Source organism: Podarcis melisellensis (genome assembly GCF_964234715.1).
Source record: "Podarcis melisellensis genome assembly, chromosome: 6".
In the NCBI taxonomy this organism is placed as follows: domain Eukaryota; kingdom Metazoa; phylum Chordata; class Lepidosauria; order Squamata; family Lacertidae; genus Podarcis; species Podarcis melisellensis.
The window spans coordinates 31,155,752-31,170,980 of NC_138538.1; the positions used below are offsets into that span (position 1 = coordinate 31,155,752).

Here is a 15,229-nt window from a genome sequence, read left to right on the forward strand (position 1 = left end):
TGTCTTCACCCAAATGCCTTCAAGTGGAAGATGGGTTAACCATTTCCTGCCTGCTGGGACAGAGAATATACCATCTCACTTTCTTTCCTGTACACAGAGTGCTGCAGACTCACCTTTCCTCATTTTTGTGAAAGTTTGGGAAAATAATTACTTGACAGCAGTGTGTGGTAACTGCAATAGTTCTGAAAGAGGAAGATTCAGTTTTTACCTGGCTTTTATCAGGGTTCTAGCCTTGTCATCCCAGTGTTCAGATACTGTCAACAGCTCTTGCAGCTTAGCCATTGCCTTCTCAACAGCAGGATGAGGAGCGAGCCCAACACCAGAGTCTATAAGTCTTCTCATATCATCCAGAGTAAGAGAATTTTGGTCTAAGCAAACATGCTGCACATCTTCCAGCCAGTGGGCTTGCTCTAGGCGTATCCGTAATTCACTTAGCTGGGGAAGATCAACATCAAAGTCAAAACTGACATCCAACAGTTCCTGTATTTCTGAAGCACTGGGAATTTCTTCAGAGAGGAGTTTTTGGCTATACTTCTGAAAGTCTTCCACACGATTAAGAAGATCCTGAAATATAAAGCAGCAAAATATGTCAAGGGTTTAAAACTCTCCCACCAAAATATCATGAAATCTATTCTGTCACTTTCACCTGAACAGCAAGCCACCTAGCAGGTTTTTCAGAATGCCAGGCATATTTGTTTCCAAGAAGTAAAAAAAAAATAATTCCTCAGATTTTAAGATTTCTGAACAAATCTTATTTTAAGAGCTTATCAACTTTGCCAAGATCTGCTTAAATAAATAATGACCAAAAATTCTGATGTGTTTCAGAATTTTGTATGAGTTAACCAAGTCAACTTTATTAGATTTGGATTTTGGTCAGGAAGAGCTCCAATCTGAATTCATATTCTTCCTGTTCTTAGGAAGTGGCAACTCCCTGGGGTAAGGTTTCTACACCAAGAAAGCATAGAAAATTAGTAATGCAGACCTGCCAATTTACATTCATTTAAAACTATGTTCAAATACATACACCAAAATATGATATATGTCTGGTTTGCACAAAACAGTAACCCATAGTTTATTAAAACCACTGTTTGTTTGCGCAGGAGCCATGCTAATCTTCTCTGTATCGTTCCAATTTTAGTATATGTGCTGCCGAAGCGAGCACATATTATTACAGGGGAGAGACCAGGAGCTCACCAAGACAGTAGCTAAGTTCCTCTATTTGATTTTTTGTCACTGAAGTATGCTACAGGATCCCGCCCTTGCTGGAAACCCACAGAGATGAGGCAGATTGCTCGCCTCTTCTGCCCTTTGGCAGGTGACTGTGCTGCTGTGGTGGCGACGAGATCATACTGGCCTACCTATTCTAAATGTATTCTGAATGTTCTTATGTGATGCCAATAAAGGTTACTTGACTTGACTGCTTGATTGCCCGAACCCTGCCCAACAAGCTTAACTACTGTTTGTTTAGTCCCAATAAGTTGTTGGCTCTAGTGGCATTTGTTTCTCTATCCAAATTCTTGGAACATTCAGAAATCTGAGTCTGTTTTCTTAGTATTTATTATCTGGAGCACTCTAATTTACCTTCAGCAATGTTGTTTGGCTGATGACACATGGTAAAGCATAGAGCTGCCTAACAAATAAACGGAGTTCATTCACAGTCAGCTGATTTTGAGATTTTCCTCCTCCAGACCGATACCTGCAATCAACAGACATAATTACAACATGCTTCCAATTATTTGCATAATCAGAAATGATTTTTTTAAAGGGATTTCTGCCCCGCTGTTCCATGAAATTTCTACAGCAGATGGAATTTTGTTGCAATTGATACTTTTTCACCTGCTATTTAAACTTCCTATAAGCTAGGGGTGGGGAACAGCGTGTGGTCAATGCCAAGTGAAGTGTGAATGTGGTAATTTTACTCTTCTGAGAGAATAATGAGACCAACACAAGTTTCATACAACAATGGCAAATCTTAAAGGTGCAGAAGAAAATGGTCTAATTTTTTTTTACAAACACACTGCAACACATGAACATTAGAAGAACCCTGCTGGATCAGACCAAAAGTCTGTTAGTCCAGAATCCTGTTTCCCACTGTGGCCAACCCAATGTCTATGGGTAGCCCACAAGAAAGACATCATGGGGAAAGTTCTCAGTCACATGTTACCCCACAATTATTAATGTTTAGACGCAGGCCACCCTTGGAACCTGCAGACAGCATGTAGCCATGAGTAGTAGCCATTGCAAGTCTTATTGTCCATGAATCTGCCTAATCTCTTTTAAAAGCTAAACTGATGGCCACCATCAGATCCTGCAATAGTGAATTCCAAGGTTTAGCTATATGAAGTACTCCCTTTTATCTGTCTTGAACCTCCCATCATTTCGCCTCATTGGATGACATCTCTCTACTTTCTGTACACTAGGGGTGGAGAACATCCAGTTTGCAGGCCAAACCTGGTCCACTACCGAGTCAAAACTGGTCTACAAGGCCATTTTCTCTAAACCCCGTCCAACCGCCCATCAGCTGACATCACTGATGACGTTTTATTTAGTGCCAATGTGTGTTACTTTAAACTTACATGCACTGAGCTGTATTTCCCATTTTAATGCCCTGTTAGGAGACATATCTTTTATTTTTACTACCTTGAATAATTTGGTGTCGCTGTTGGCCATCTTACTGCTTACCATGCTCATTCCAATTGTCTACTGCTACACCAAACATACCAGTAAATTCCTCATTCAAAAACTGAGAAGCTGCTTCTGCCACTGAAAGAACTGGTGCACTCAAAATACATTAAGTGTAAAAATAGAAAACTTGAGTGCTTTTGAAAGAAAGTATTTTCTTCAGCACCATGTGATGCTTGCCTCTGTGTCTTTTCCCACTCCCATTTTGCTCCTTCTAATCTCCTTTGGTGTTTACCATTGCTAAAAGAAGCCTAAGAAAGTTACACTCTGTTCCTGCCAACACCCCTCCCCTCAAGATATGGGAGATTGCCACCAAGGTTCCTTTGATGATGCAGGAGTGTCTGCAGCTATTTCCTATTAATTAGGTCAATGTGGCTATCTGAGAACAGCAGAACGAACAAACAATTACTTCATTGTGTTATTTGTTGCAAACATGCACTCCTCCCAAAGGGAAACTGAACATTGCTCAGCTCTCTTATAGCTCCAGGTAATGCCCATCACCAACGCGGGTGGCGCTGTGGGTTAAACCACAGAACCTAGGGCTTGCCGATCAGAAGGTCAACCATTCGAATCCCCGCGACAGGGTGAGCTCCCGTTGCTCAGTCCTTGCTCCTGCCAACCTAGCAGTTCAAAAGCACATCAAAGTGCAAGTAGATAAATAGGTACCGCTCCGGCAGGAAGGTAAACGCCGTTTCCGTGTGCTGCTCTGCTTCGCCAGAAGCGGCTTAGTCATGCTGTACGCCGGCTCCCTTGGCCAATAAAGCGAGATGAGCGCCGCAAACCCAGAGTCAGTCACGACTGGACCTAATGGTCAGGGGTCCCTTTACCTTTAATGCCCATCATCATAGTAACTGATGATGCCAAGCATAGATATGCACGTTTCTATCACATTTAACCTCAATAAAAATGTAGGTAATTTAGCTATTTTCAGCACTTTATGCTGTAGGGTTATATTCAGCATTTTTAGAAGCAAAAAATGTTTAAACACTCACAATAATTTAAAGACATGAAGCAAGTTTTCCTAATAAACCCCCTGGGAATTTGAAATCAAGCTACAAGACACATATTAAACATACCTAGTTTGCCGTTTGCCATTAAGAAGCTGTTGTGCAACTGAGGCACATTTCTCTGCGTCCTGAGTAACTAAACGAAGGTGTCGCAGCAAATCATTGTCTGGAAACTTCCTCATTTCAGATTCTTCAATTAAAGCTTTGAAATTCATGAGACCTTTGGGAGAACCAAAATTTTTGGTAATTAGAATAGTAAAGTGCGCTATTTTGGGTCTGCAATTTTATAGTAAACTATTCTACTTTCTTATTTTATTTATTTATTTATTTAAAATAATGCAAGGTCTTAAAAATATATCCCATATTTTCCCGTCTATAAGATGCCCCCATGTATAAGACCCCCCCCTATTTTGGGGGACTCAGATTTATAAGACGCCTCCTAATTTTTGACATTATTTTTTAGGAAAAAACCTAGTCTTATACACTGTGAAATATGGTTTATCAAAGCAGTTTACAGCAATAAAATATAAAACTGTACAATAAAAACCATATAAAAATATATAAAACAGACATTAATTAAACACTGTGGAAGAATGTATTCTTAGTTGCCTACGTGGCCTGGTGATAGTTGTAAAATGAGCCTTCATTAACTTTGCGAACGACCAATGGCATTCCTGCAGTTAATTTCAGTGACTGAGCTGGGGGGAAAGGGTTCAGGAGAGCTCTGGGATACCCTGGACCTAAGTTGTTCCGGGCTTTGTAAATTAATACAAAAAGCTTGAACCTGGCTTGGTAACAGATGAGGTTTCCTCATCTTCAACCTATACAGAGCTCAACCTATACAGAACTAGGCTGCAGTCATATGTACATTTAGTGGAAAGTAAGTATCACTGAACTTAGTGGAATTTCTGGGTACATGTGATAAATAACAGCCTGATAAGATCAAACTAATAACATTTGACAATATGTAGTCATAGCACAAAAACAAAAAAGGTCAAGATACATACTTTTTTTATTATTAACTTTTGCCTCCAAAGCTTCATTTACATTAGAAGCCCATTCATTGTAGGATTCAGCCCGCAGCTTAAGTGCATTCATCATTGGATAGAGTTCATCTAATGTGTAACGATATCTGGAAACAGTACAGAATTTCTATAAATACTTGCAAATTTGAAATTCTAAGCGAAGCATTTTGGCATGTACTATTCTACTACAATCTGCACAGTAAGCTGAAATGTTACGGAGACTGTAGCCACTTCCAAAGGTAGCAGATCCACTTCTCCCCTTTCTAAGAGCTAAGAAACAAAAATGAATGATGCAATGTCACTGTGTTTTAAAGCTTTCCCACCTCCACAGCCAGAATTCAATAATGTGAACTGGGGATCACTAAGCCTGTGATGCAGTTACGTCATATTGACACATTTTTATTTACTAATCGATGGGGGAGGAAAAGGAAAGGAGAAAAGATGTGGGGTTGACCACCCTCTGTCAATTCCCTATGGGGTAGGACAAGTTTTAAAGTGCAGGACGACAGGGAACTGAACTTGGCTGTACAGTTTCCCCCTTCTATTCTTCTCTCATCAAGAATTACTTCTGACCACAGAAGTGGTCCAAAGGTCCAGACAGCTGTGGAGAAGTGATTCCGAAAACAATGGGATGGGGAGGGATTTGCTTTCACCTTTGCCCTCCCTGTGGAACACCCTCCCATCAGATGTCAAGGAGATAAAGAACCATACAACTTTTAGAAGACATCTGAAGGCAGCCATGTATCAGGAATTTTTTTAATGTCTGACATTCTACTACGTTTTTATATGTGCTATAAGCCATCCAGAGTGGCTGGGGAAACCCAGCCAGATGGGCGGGGTATAAATAATAAAATTATTATTCCATGCAAATGAGATTATGCCCATTTGCCTTCAGTAGCAAGTAAAGCTCTGCTGGATGAAGTACAATTGCCTCTGGTCTATTTTATGGGAACTCTGCTACGTGTTTAAGTTTTTTCCTCCTCCGTAGATGACGCGTCACTCTACTCTTTAAATTTCTCCTCAACCCCTGCTTTAGAAGGAAGGGATAACAGGTAAATCAAATGGCAGGGCTGCATATATATATGCAGGTATATGTATACCTAAAGTGTGATAGCCGCAGCAACAGGTCTGCAACACAACCATGTCTATATAACACCTCCCCCAATAACCTACAAAGTGGCAAACAGCAGCATGGAAACACTTCCTGGTAGTTTGTACCTGCTTTTCAGAGATACAGTATTTTAGAGCAATAAGGATGGGGAAAACTTGGGAAGGAAGTCATAAAATCAACTACAGAGAAAAGCTATACATAACTTAAGTGACATAAGCTAGAAAGGACCAAGCATATTATTTTTTCAATCCATCAGCTTCTTCCAAAATAATGTATTACAATATTAAAGTATTTATTAGCTAAACACTGAGGGGGGAGCAAATCCAAAAGATATACTGCCTGTCCCCAAATGAAACTGAAAATGCAAAGAATTCACCTAGAACTACCTCAGAAAAAGCTATGCTTCTGTAACTTCCCTCCCTCCTATACATACAACTATGCTCTGTTGCTGTTTATTTAAAAATATAACCTATTATTGGCTATGATAAGAAACCAAACAAAATTTGTTGTTTAAGCTTCTAAGATGCAATCTTTTACTACACACAATATTCAGCAAAAGCAGGAAAAAGAAATGCAATTATACTTTAAGAGAAACATTTCTATTCCTCGGAATAGATTTTGCAAACAAAATCTTACCCCATTTTGTATTTATAAGCGGGACATGTGCAGAGGTCCTCTACATGATACAGGCATGCCAATAAGTCAGGATTACAAGAACAGTAGACGGCAGACATGTAACAAGTGGTTTTACACTTTATGCACTGTCGTTCATCATCGGGCAATATTTCCAAATTCACTCTCTCTAAATCAGTAACCCCCTGTAATAAACAACAGTCATTCACTTCATAGGACAGCAAAAACAAAACAGTTCATGGATGTAAGTAAATTTCAAGAATGGCAACGTACCATCCTGAGAGATTCAGGCATAGCTATTTTCCATAAAAATAAACTGATTCACTGCATGTAAACTGTACATTTATGAGTAAATTACCCCATCATGTAGTTTAAAATTATCAACAATTATCATTTTTTGGAATTAAGGATTTTAAATAGTGACGTTAAACAGCTAAGACATTAATTACCTTACCAAAGTTAGTAAACAAACAATAAAACTTTTCAAAAAAATAAATGTTACCTGCATTAACGACTAAACATTCCAATTGTTTTTTCTAATACGGACTATTCATGAGGCAGCTACTATGCAAGGAATAGAAGTAGGAATCTCTCTCCTTGCTAGTTGAGAGTACAGGACATAGAAATGTAGGAAACTGCCTTATGCAGAGTCAGAACATTGATCCATCTACCTCATTACTGTTTGCATGTTTGAGAGAAGGGACATTCCCTGCCATACCTGGAGATGCTGAAATTGAACCTGGAAGCAGGGCCAAACAGAGGGGGACCTGGGAGGGCCATTTGCCCTGAGGCCTCAAGTTCAAAGGAAGCCTCAAATTTAATTCAACACTTGTTATTTTGGGGGAATTTGATAAGTTTCACAACTTGTTTTTATATACATTGGACCAGATTGTGACACACCCTCTGACCTTAGAAATGCAAATTTAAACAAATGGATGATTTGCTAAAAGACACAATTTTTGGTTAACTGATATGGAGTTCTGTCATATGCTTAATATCAACTGCCGTATTACATGAAAGTACCATTTTACCTCAGTAATTTACCGTATTTTTTGCTCTATAAGACGCACCAGACCACAAGACGCACCTAGTTTTTGGAGGAGTAAAACAAGAAAAAAAATATTCTGAATCTCAGAAGCCTGAACAGCAAGGGGGATCGCTGCACAATGAAAGCAGCAATCCCCTCTTGCTGTTCTGGCTTCTGGGATAGCTGTGCAGCCTGCATTCACTCCATAAGACGCACACACATTTCCCTTTACTTTTTAGGAGGGAAAAAGTGAGTCTTATAGAGCAAAAAATACGGTATGCATTTCCACAGGAAAAGGGTAGAAAAGCCTAAATTTAAAAAAAATCAAAATATGTCTATTTTTCTGTTGTGGTTCCGTATTTTGTTTTTGTTTGTTGCCATGTTTCATAGTTATTATGGCTGGGGCAGTGGAGCCGTTAGGGCAACCAGGGCTTAAAACACCAAGTGCTTTATACCACCCCCCAAAAAATCGCAAAGGCACATTTTTTCCTGTTCCATATATCCTTCCACAACCAATTTAAACTCTGAGAGAAGTGTGTATTCTCCAGGAGGACCTTCTCCAGCTCCTGTTCACTGGCCTATCAACTCTCTGCACAACTCAGTCACTCAGTCCAAAAGTACTGCTATGGCCAGGAGGTCTCATCCATCTGAGCAGTGTTTTTAACCCTTTATCTCCCAAGTCCCATTCCACTCAATATTCAACACCAGTTTAAGTATTGAAGTGAATACCTTGGGAGGAATTTTTTTCCCCTCATAGCTTGGAAGTTCATGGGGGCCCTTGTTGTGGCACCTTTAACACTAGCGGTTTCAGGCTGCAATCTTATACATACTTATCAGAAAGCAATCCCCATGGAACTCAGTGGATCTCAGAAGTAAGCCACCAATGGCTAGGGGGCCTCAAAAGTTTGTAAGTGGCTCAGGGCTCTGAGATGGCCTGCTTAGAGAGACCTGCAAGCAAAGTAGGTGGCTACCACTGAGCTGCTTGCTTTGAAACAATCTCACTGCTAATCGCTTAACTTCATAAAACATACCAGTTTACACACAGCCTCCCGTAAAGCCTTTTCATCTTCAATCATAATAGCCATGTCTTTCTCAACAGTAGATGCTACTACTACATCAAGAGTCTCTGCTTTGGCAGCCATTCTGCATATCATCTCATCATGAGAAAACACACAGTAGCGGTTTAATAAGCGATAGTGCTCCACACATTGACGCCCCAATGGCAACTAGAAGAAAAAAATACAAGAAACAGATTTTCTTAATGTTCTTAGGAGAGGTGAAGCTGTATAAAGCAACAGGTTCTTGCCAATACATCACTGGCCAAAATATTAAATGAATGCAGTCCACTTGATCCAGAATAAACAAGGTAAGCACAGTCCATTCTAGGACCCTGTACAAATACGTATTTAAAACCATTCTCTGCAGAAAGGAATTCAATGCTAATTAAGATAGTACAGTGCTATGTGCAAAACTGAAGCATAACCAGAAACTTGGCAGCACACTTCCAACTGAAATTTTTCAACCATTCACAGCATTTGGAATACATCGGCAAGGATATATCCATTTTACTTCAGTGGATTGGAAGACCTCAGCAGTCAAGAATGCTATATGCACAATGAAGCCCTTCTACAAAATTTTGAATCAGAAACAAAATGTATAACATTAGTTTGCTTCTTAAGGTGAGATGATGACAAGGTGTCCAAAGATCTTTTAAAACCTGATTTCATATTCTAAAAAAAGAATAAAACTCATACTATCCACACTGTGATCCAACTCACAGAAGTGTTTTGAAGGTTAAAGGAAACAATGGCCACACCTTCAAATTTCAGAATATGCTTTCCAACAAGATGGCAATAAAATGGAAAACTTACCCAGTCAACAGTGCAAAAATTAACAGCTTCAGCAAAGTTGAAACCTTGATTAAAGCCACTATGATAGGCTCTTGGAAACGTAATCACAAATTCACCAGCACACTGGTTGGTACGGTAAATCTATGGCAAAGCAAAGCAAACCAGAAAATGCTGAAGTTGAAAATTTAGAATTTTTAGGAATCTTTTAAAAAGCCATCTAGATCAGACCAAGCATCCATTTGGATTCTAACCATAGTTACTCAGTTGCATCCAGGAAACCCATAAAAGTGGTGTAAAGGGAGAAACAACCCTTCATGTTCTTTGTCCCCACCATCTGGTATCCAGAAGTATGGACTGCTTCTGTACATTTACCTATCAAATCTATTTGGTGCTGACAGAAATATCCTGTGATTTTGTCCAAGCCTTTTTTTCAAACTATCTATGATGACAGCCATCATCATCATCATCAGAAATAAGTCATTGCTGCTCACAAAATGGGACAGCTGTCGAAACCCATGGATACTGAGGGGTTCAATTATCCAGGTGATTCAGCCTCTAACTCTAATACGCTCTCTGTCACATTATGTTGGCAAACATAAAGGGGCTAAATATTAAGGAAGCTATTCAACTAAGCTTTTACTCAGCGTAGAGCCACTGAAATTAATGAACATGACTAGCCCAGAGCTAGTCATTGAAACAGGTTTGCTCTTTTTTATTTAAACATGTTTATTAAAGTTTTGTAATAGTACAAAGAGAACATTCAAATAAAGTAAGTAATCAATGTCTCTGCTACGAGTAAAACCAAGTTGGACACGACCTGTTTTACCCAGCCTACAACCTGTTTTCCAGTGACAACATGCTACTGGTGCTGAACAAGATGATGCAAATTAAATGAGATGCGTAATGCTGTGGAGCTGCTTTTGTGGCGAAAACATAAATGCAGCTCTCAGGAGTGTTTGGTGCTTTAGCTATTTTATATTGTTTTGATTTACCTATTGTATATTTCTTTTGTACTACCACGTCATTCACTGCTTTGGGGGGTTTTGAGCCAAAAAGTGGTATGTAAACAACCCATAACTCCACATCTTTTGGCACCAGGCCAAGACGCCTCGGTATTTTATTGTAAAATGTTTCCTCCCGCTGCTTGAAGAGTTTTGTTAGCTCCCTGTTGTAATGGTTATCTTACTGTTGCAGCTGGGGAAGGGGGATTTCAATAGCTGATAATTGGTATATAATCACTGTTATAAGGATGCTTCTATCTTCACATAAAGTCAGACCACTGGTCCATCGAGCTCAGTATTATCCACACAGATGTTTTGTTGCATACAATGTTTATATCTTACTTCTTTGCTGCAAGTCACCTTTAAAGCTTTGTAGTATCCGGTGAGAGAGAGGAGACAGACTAATACCGTATATACTCAAGTATAAACAAAAATTTCAGCACATTTTTAATGCTGAAAAAGCCCCCCTTGGCTTATATTCGAGGCGGGAGGCGGAGGGTGGAGCGCCCCAAATGCCCTTTCTCGCCACTGGTCCCGCCGCCACCGCCTGCCTTTCTCAAGGGCAGGCACAGGAGCCACGGTTGGGAGAGGCGGTGCACTGTATCTCTCCCAACCGCGGCTCCTATGCCTGCTCTTGCGAGCGGCAGATGCGGTGACGGAGGGACGAGGGACAGCAGAGGAGGAACGAGCAGCCTGAAAGCAGCCCTTTCAGACTACTTGTTCTTTCTCCACCAATGCTGCTACCACCAGGTTTGTGGTGTGGTGACCCAGTTTATACTAGAGTCAGTACGTTTCCCCAGTTTTTTGTGCTAAAATTAGGTGCCTCAGCTTATATCCGGGTCGGCTTATACTCAAGTATATACGGTAATAACTCTTTCCATTTAGATTTTCCATTCTGATGTAACTTTCCACATTTAGTCCTTTATAGGAATTACTCCAAAGTAGTGCCCTTGAAGAAAAATCATTACATCATTTTACAGACACAGAATTCCTACCTGGAGACTACAATTTGCACAAAAAGCAAGCAATGTGCAACAGAGGAATTAATAATCATCCACTATCGAATTGTGCTCATTTTTGTGCACAATACGAGCTTGGAACAGCAAACAAAAATTGGTTTTGCTAGTTTCAAATCAATTATTGAGAAATAAGGACAGTATTGCTCTTTCTATAGCTATAGCTCATGAAAACAGTGTTTGCAAAAAAGCTTGAAGTTTGTCAGGTACTACAAAACAACTGCTTAAGCTATGAACCTTGCACTAGAAGGGGTAGGGGTGAAAACAAAATGACATACAGGCACACCATGAGACATTAATGTATTGGGATTCATAATTGTAACCAGCTGGTGTAAAAGGTCTGGCTGAGATTCAAATAGCTCAGGAGCCAACTTCTTCATTACATCTTCCAGTTGCTCAGCTGCATATCCTGGGGCTCCATACCATGTTTTAGGCTCCCCCCTGCAAACATAAAAAAAGCAGATAAACTACAATAATCAACCATTTGCAGGTTTTAGGATCATAATTATGTCCTATAAGTGGGGAGACAATTTAGGTATGCAGAGATACAAATACCTAGATATTAATGTTAAAAGGAAAGGAAACATTATAATTTAGTCTGGTGACCTATATATATCAGGTTGCACAAACATATCTATATACTCCATTCCCTATAAACTCACCAGTGCAGATAGTTGATGGAATAGCTCCAGTGATCCTCAATATGCCAGCAAAATGAGGAAAAGCACATCCCTACATATAGCCAAGGCAACTTCATTCCACATATATCTGCAGTGATGTGAGCAAGTACAGACTGTTCCATCACAGGCATATTGTTCAAATTCCATCCACTATCAAGATACTCCTGAAAGCAAAGCAAATGGGAGAGTCCACAGGTTTAATATAAACCACATTTAAAAAGGACATTTTGCTAAATTCGTAACTCTAAAAAATGCCATAGAATATTGCATGGGTACTTTACCACCCTAAGTCCAGCTATTGCTTTAACATTAGCTTTTCCAGTAAAATAAATTTATATTCCTATTAAGTTCTGATTGCACTTGTGTCCTAATACATGTATTACAGATCACCCGGGCTGCTTGGAAGTAGGATATCTTAGCATTGCTGAGGCATAATTATCAGCTGTAAAATAAAAATAAAAAAATGGTTCCATACTGCAGTTATGTACTTCTTTTCCATTAGCATCCAGGAATGCCCACCCGTATGCTGAAGGGCCAAATGAAGATGGGTACATGTGGATGTCCACACACAACTGTAATTTTACAGAACTTATGAAGAGAAGGGGATGCAAGAAGGGTTCATTCAGGAGCAGGGAATTTGTGGTTCTCTGGACTCCAACTCCCATAATCCCAGGCCACAAGCCATACTGACTGAGGCTGATGGGAATCCGATAACATCAGGAGAGCCACAGGTTTTCCCACCCTGGATTACTCCTTCCTCCCACATTTCCTTGATGTGCTGAACATCAGACCAGTAAAATATCTCTCAGTGCAGATGGCATGGATTTCCCCCTGCCTTTTCTAACTCACATGAAGCTGCAGAAATCAGAAAGCAACAAGAGATCCTGCTGCTTTCCATCACAGCCCAGTGCAAGAGAGAGCGAGATCTTCCCTTCTCAGACTTGAAAAGCAGCAGGACCTCTTACTGATTTCAACAAACAAACAAACAATATTATTATTTATACCCCATCCATCTGATTAGGTTTCCCCAGTCACTCTGGGTGGCTCCCAACAGAATATTAAAAGCACGATAAAACATTAAACATTAAAAACTTCTATAAGCAGGGCTGCCTTCAGATGTCTTCTAAAAGTCAAATAGTTGTTTATTTCCTTGGTATCTGATGGGAGGGTGTTCCATAGGGTGGGCACCACTAATTCCAGTGCCATGTGAATCAGAGAAAGGAGGGGGATTTCATAGTGTCTTTGAATCGCGTGTGGCGCTGTGGGTAAAACCTCAGCGCCTAGGGCTTGCCAATCGCATGGTCGGTGGTTAAAATCCCCGCGGCAGGGTGAGCTCCCGTCTTTCGGTCCCAGCTCCTGCCCACCTAGCAGTTCGAAAGCACCCCTGAGTGCAAGTAGATAAATAGGTACCGCTTTCTAGTGGGAAGGTAAACGGTGTTTCCGTGTGCTGCACTGGTGCTGGCTCGCCAGAGCGGCTTCGTCATGCTGGCCACGTGACCCGGAAGTGTCTGCGGACAGCGCTGGCCCCCGGCCTCTTAAGTGAGATGAGCGCACAACCCTAGAGTCGGACACGACTGGCCCGTACGGGCAAGGGTACCTTTACCTTTACCTTGAATCATTTGCGAAAGGTATTTCACTGTTTTGCAAACCTCCCCAGCTTTGTGCCACACAAAGTCCTCTTCCTTCAAACTGGAGTCTAAGGGCAGGGGGTCGGGTGGAATTATGACAGTAGTTCTATTCCAGTGCAACAAGGAAGGGTGGGTGGGAAACCTGGGCTAAAAATGTAATGAAGTGAGGTATGGGACTGTAGGACAAAGGTGATGTACACCAGCCAGGGCTATAATGGTCTTCTGATTCCCCCCCCCCCCCTTTGCAACAGTTGGAATTTATGTGCTCCAAAAAGGAATGAAAGACAAACAAGACAAAGCCAAAAAAACAATTTGATGGCCAAGTCATCTGTATGATTTGTTAAAAAAATAGTATGTGAACAAAAGATTGTGATTTGGGACTAAATAGCTAGTTTAAAAGCTTCCATGGTTGAAATAAGCATAGAAACTCTGAGCAGCTAAGTAATTGGCTTCAAATTATTCCCATCTGAGATATTTTTGGCTTATTTTACCACATTGGAAAGGAAGTACTTGATCTGGGGGAGTATATTGTTGTTCCAGAATTTCATTCACGTCTAAAGTGATAGCAAAGTGCTTTCCTCCCTCCTCTTGAAGAATCAGCAAGATGGTCATTTTGGAACTGAAAAATACCATAACCACCACCTAATTCACAAGCAGAGAAACCGCCAAAAGGCTGGGGCCAGTCTGAGTTGCTCATTTCTTACTTTGAATCCATGAAATTTTATATATGACTCTAAACAGCCTACACGCCAAATATTAGTTAATAATCAAATCGTACCTCTTCTTCTGGTTTTAATTTGATTTTCCCACCTCTCACAGGAAACCCACTGCCAAACTCCTTTGAAGCAATATCAGCACCATATTCCACTGTAACATCCTCTTCAATTGTGCTAACAAGACGCCAAAACTCTTTCTCAACCAATTCTGTAGGAACCATCTGAACAAGAGGCAGGTAAAAGTTACTCACTAACAAAAAATAAAACAGCAGCATGTTATAAATATAAAGGGCCGAAACGGAATTGTAAGGTGGTGAGGGTTAAGTGTTACTATCCCTAACACAGAATGCCATCTCCTATCAAAAAACAGAGGGAATGTAGCAGGTATGCTGCAAATATTAGTAGGAGAGGCCACAATGAAACAAGACAGACAAAGAGAGCTGGAAAGGAACTAGAAGTGCACTTTAGTGGTGAAAACCATGAAAACAAAGGAAAATACCACTTTCATACTTTCCCTGGACCAGTTGAAGTGCCACATAGAAAGAAACTTGGGGGTCCTTGCATGAATAGAGACATGCCAATGAGAAAGATGAGATGGACCAGTGGATGATTCAGGTATCTCAGGTTAATAGTTAAAATATTTTAGGTTGGGGAAATCCTATTCCTAGGGTCATAGATTTAATAGTCTCTAATGGGCATCAATAAGAATTATACATGCATGCAAGTATCACTGGTCATTTCAACATTTTGCAGGGGTCAGTACTCGCTTTCTGTTACTACAAACACATGCAGTTTTAGGGAGTCAGTAAATTTTTTTTTTTATTTTCATTGGTACTGTTAGAAGATATTGTAC

The 15,229-nt window shown here is 40.3% G+C and overlaps 1 protein-coding gene across 2 annotated transcripts in view; it reads right to left on the reverse strand.

Moving 5' to 3' along the window:
- Nucleotides 1–15,229, reverse strand: part of KDM5B (lysine demethylase 5B) — a 51,505-nt gene that overhangs the window by 9,069 nt on the left and 27,207 nt on the right. For both annotated transcript variants that reach the window (XM_081914375.1, XM_081914374.1), the window contains 10 exons: nucleotides 14,439–14,597; nucleotides 12,015–12,196; nucleotides 11,631–11,793; nucleotides 9,357–9,476; nucleotides 8,517–8,711; nucleotides 6,462–6,643; nucleotides 4,697–4,821; nucleotides 3,759–3,909; nucleotides 1,582–1,696; nucleotides 209–564 (listed from right to left, as the gene is read on the reverse strand). In XM_081914375.1, the coding sequence (XP_081770501.1) occupies nucleotides 209–564; nucleotides 1,582–1,696; nucleotides 3,759–3,909; nucleotides 4,697–4,821; nucleotides 6,462–6,643; nucleotides 8,517–8,711; nucleotides 9,357–9,476; nucleotides 11,631–11,793; nucleotides 12,015–12,196; nucleotides 14,439–14,597 (1,748 nt within the window). The remainder of the gene's footprint in view (nucleotides 1–208; nucleotides 565–1,581; nucleotides 1,697–3,758; nucleotides 3,910–4,696; nucleotides 4,822–6,461; nucleotides 6,644–8,516; nucleotides 8,712–9,356; nucleotides 9,477–11,630; nucleotides 11,794–12,014; nucleotides 12,197–14,438; nucleotides 14,598–15,229) is intronic.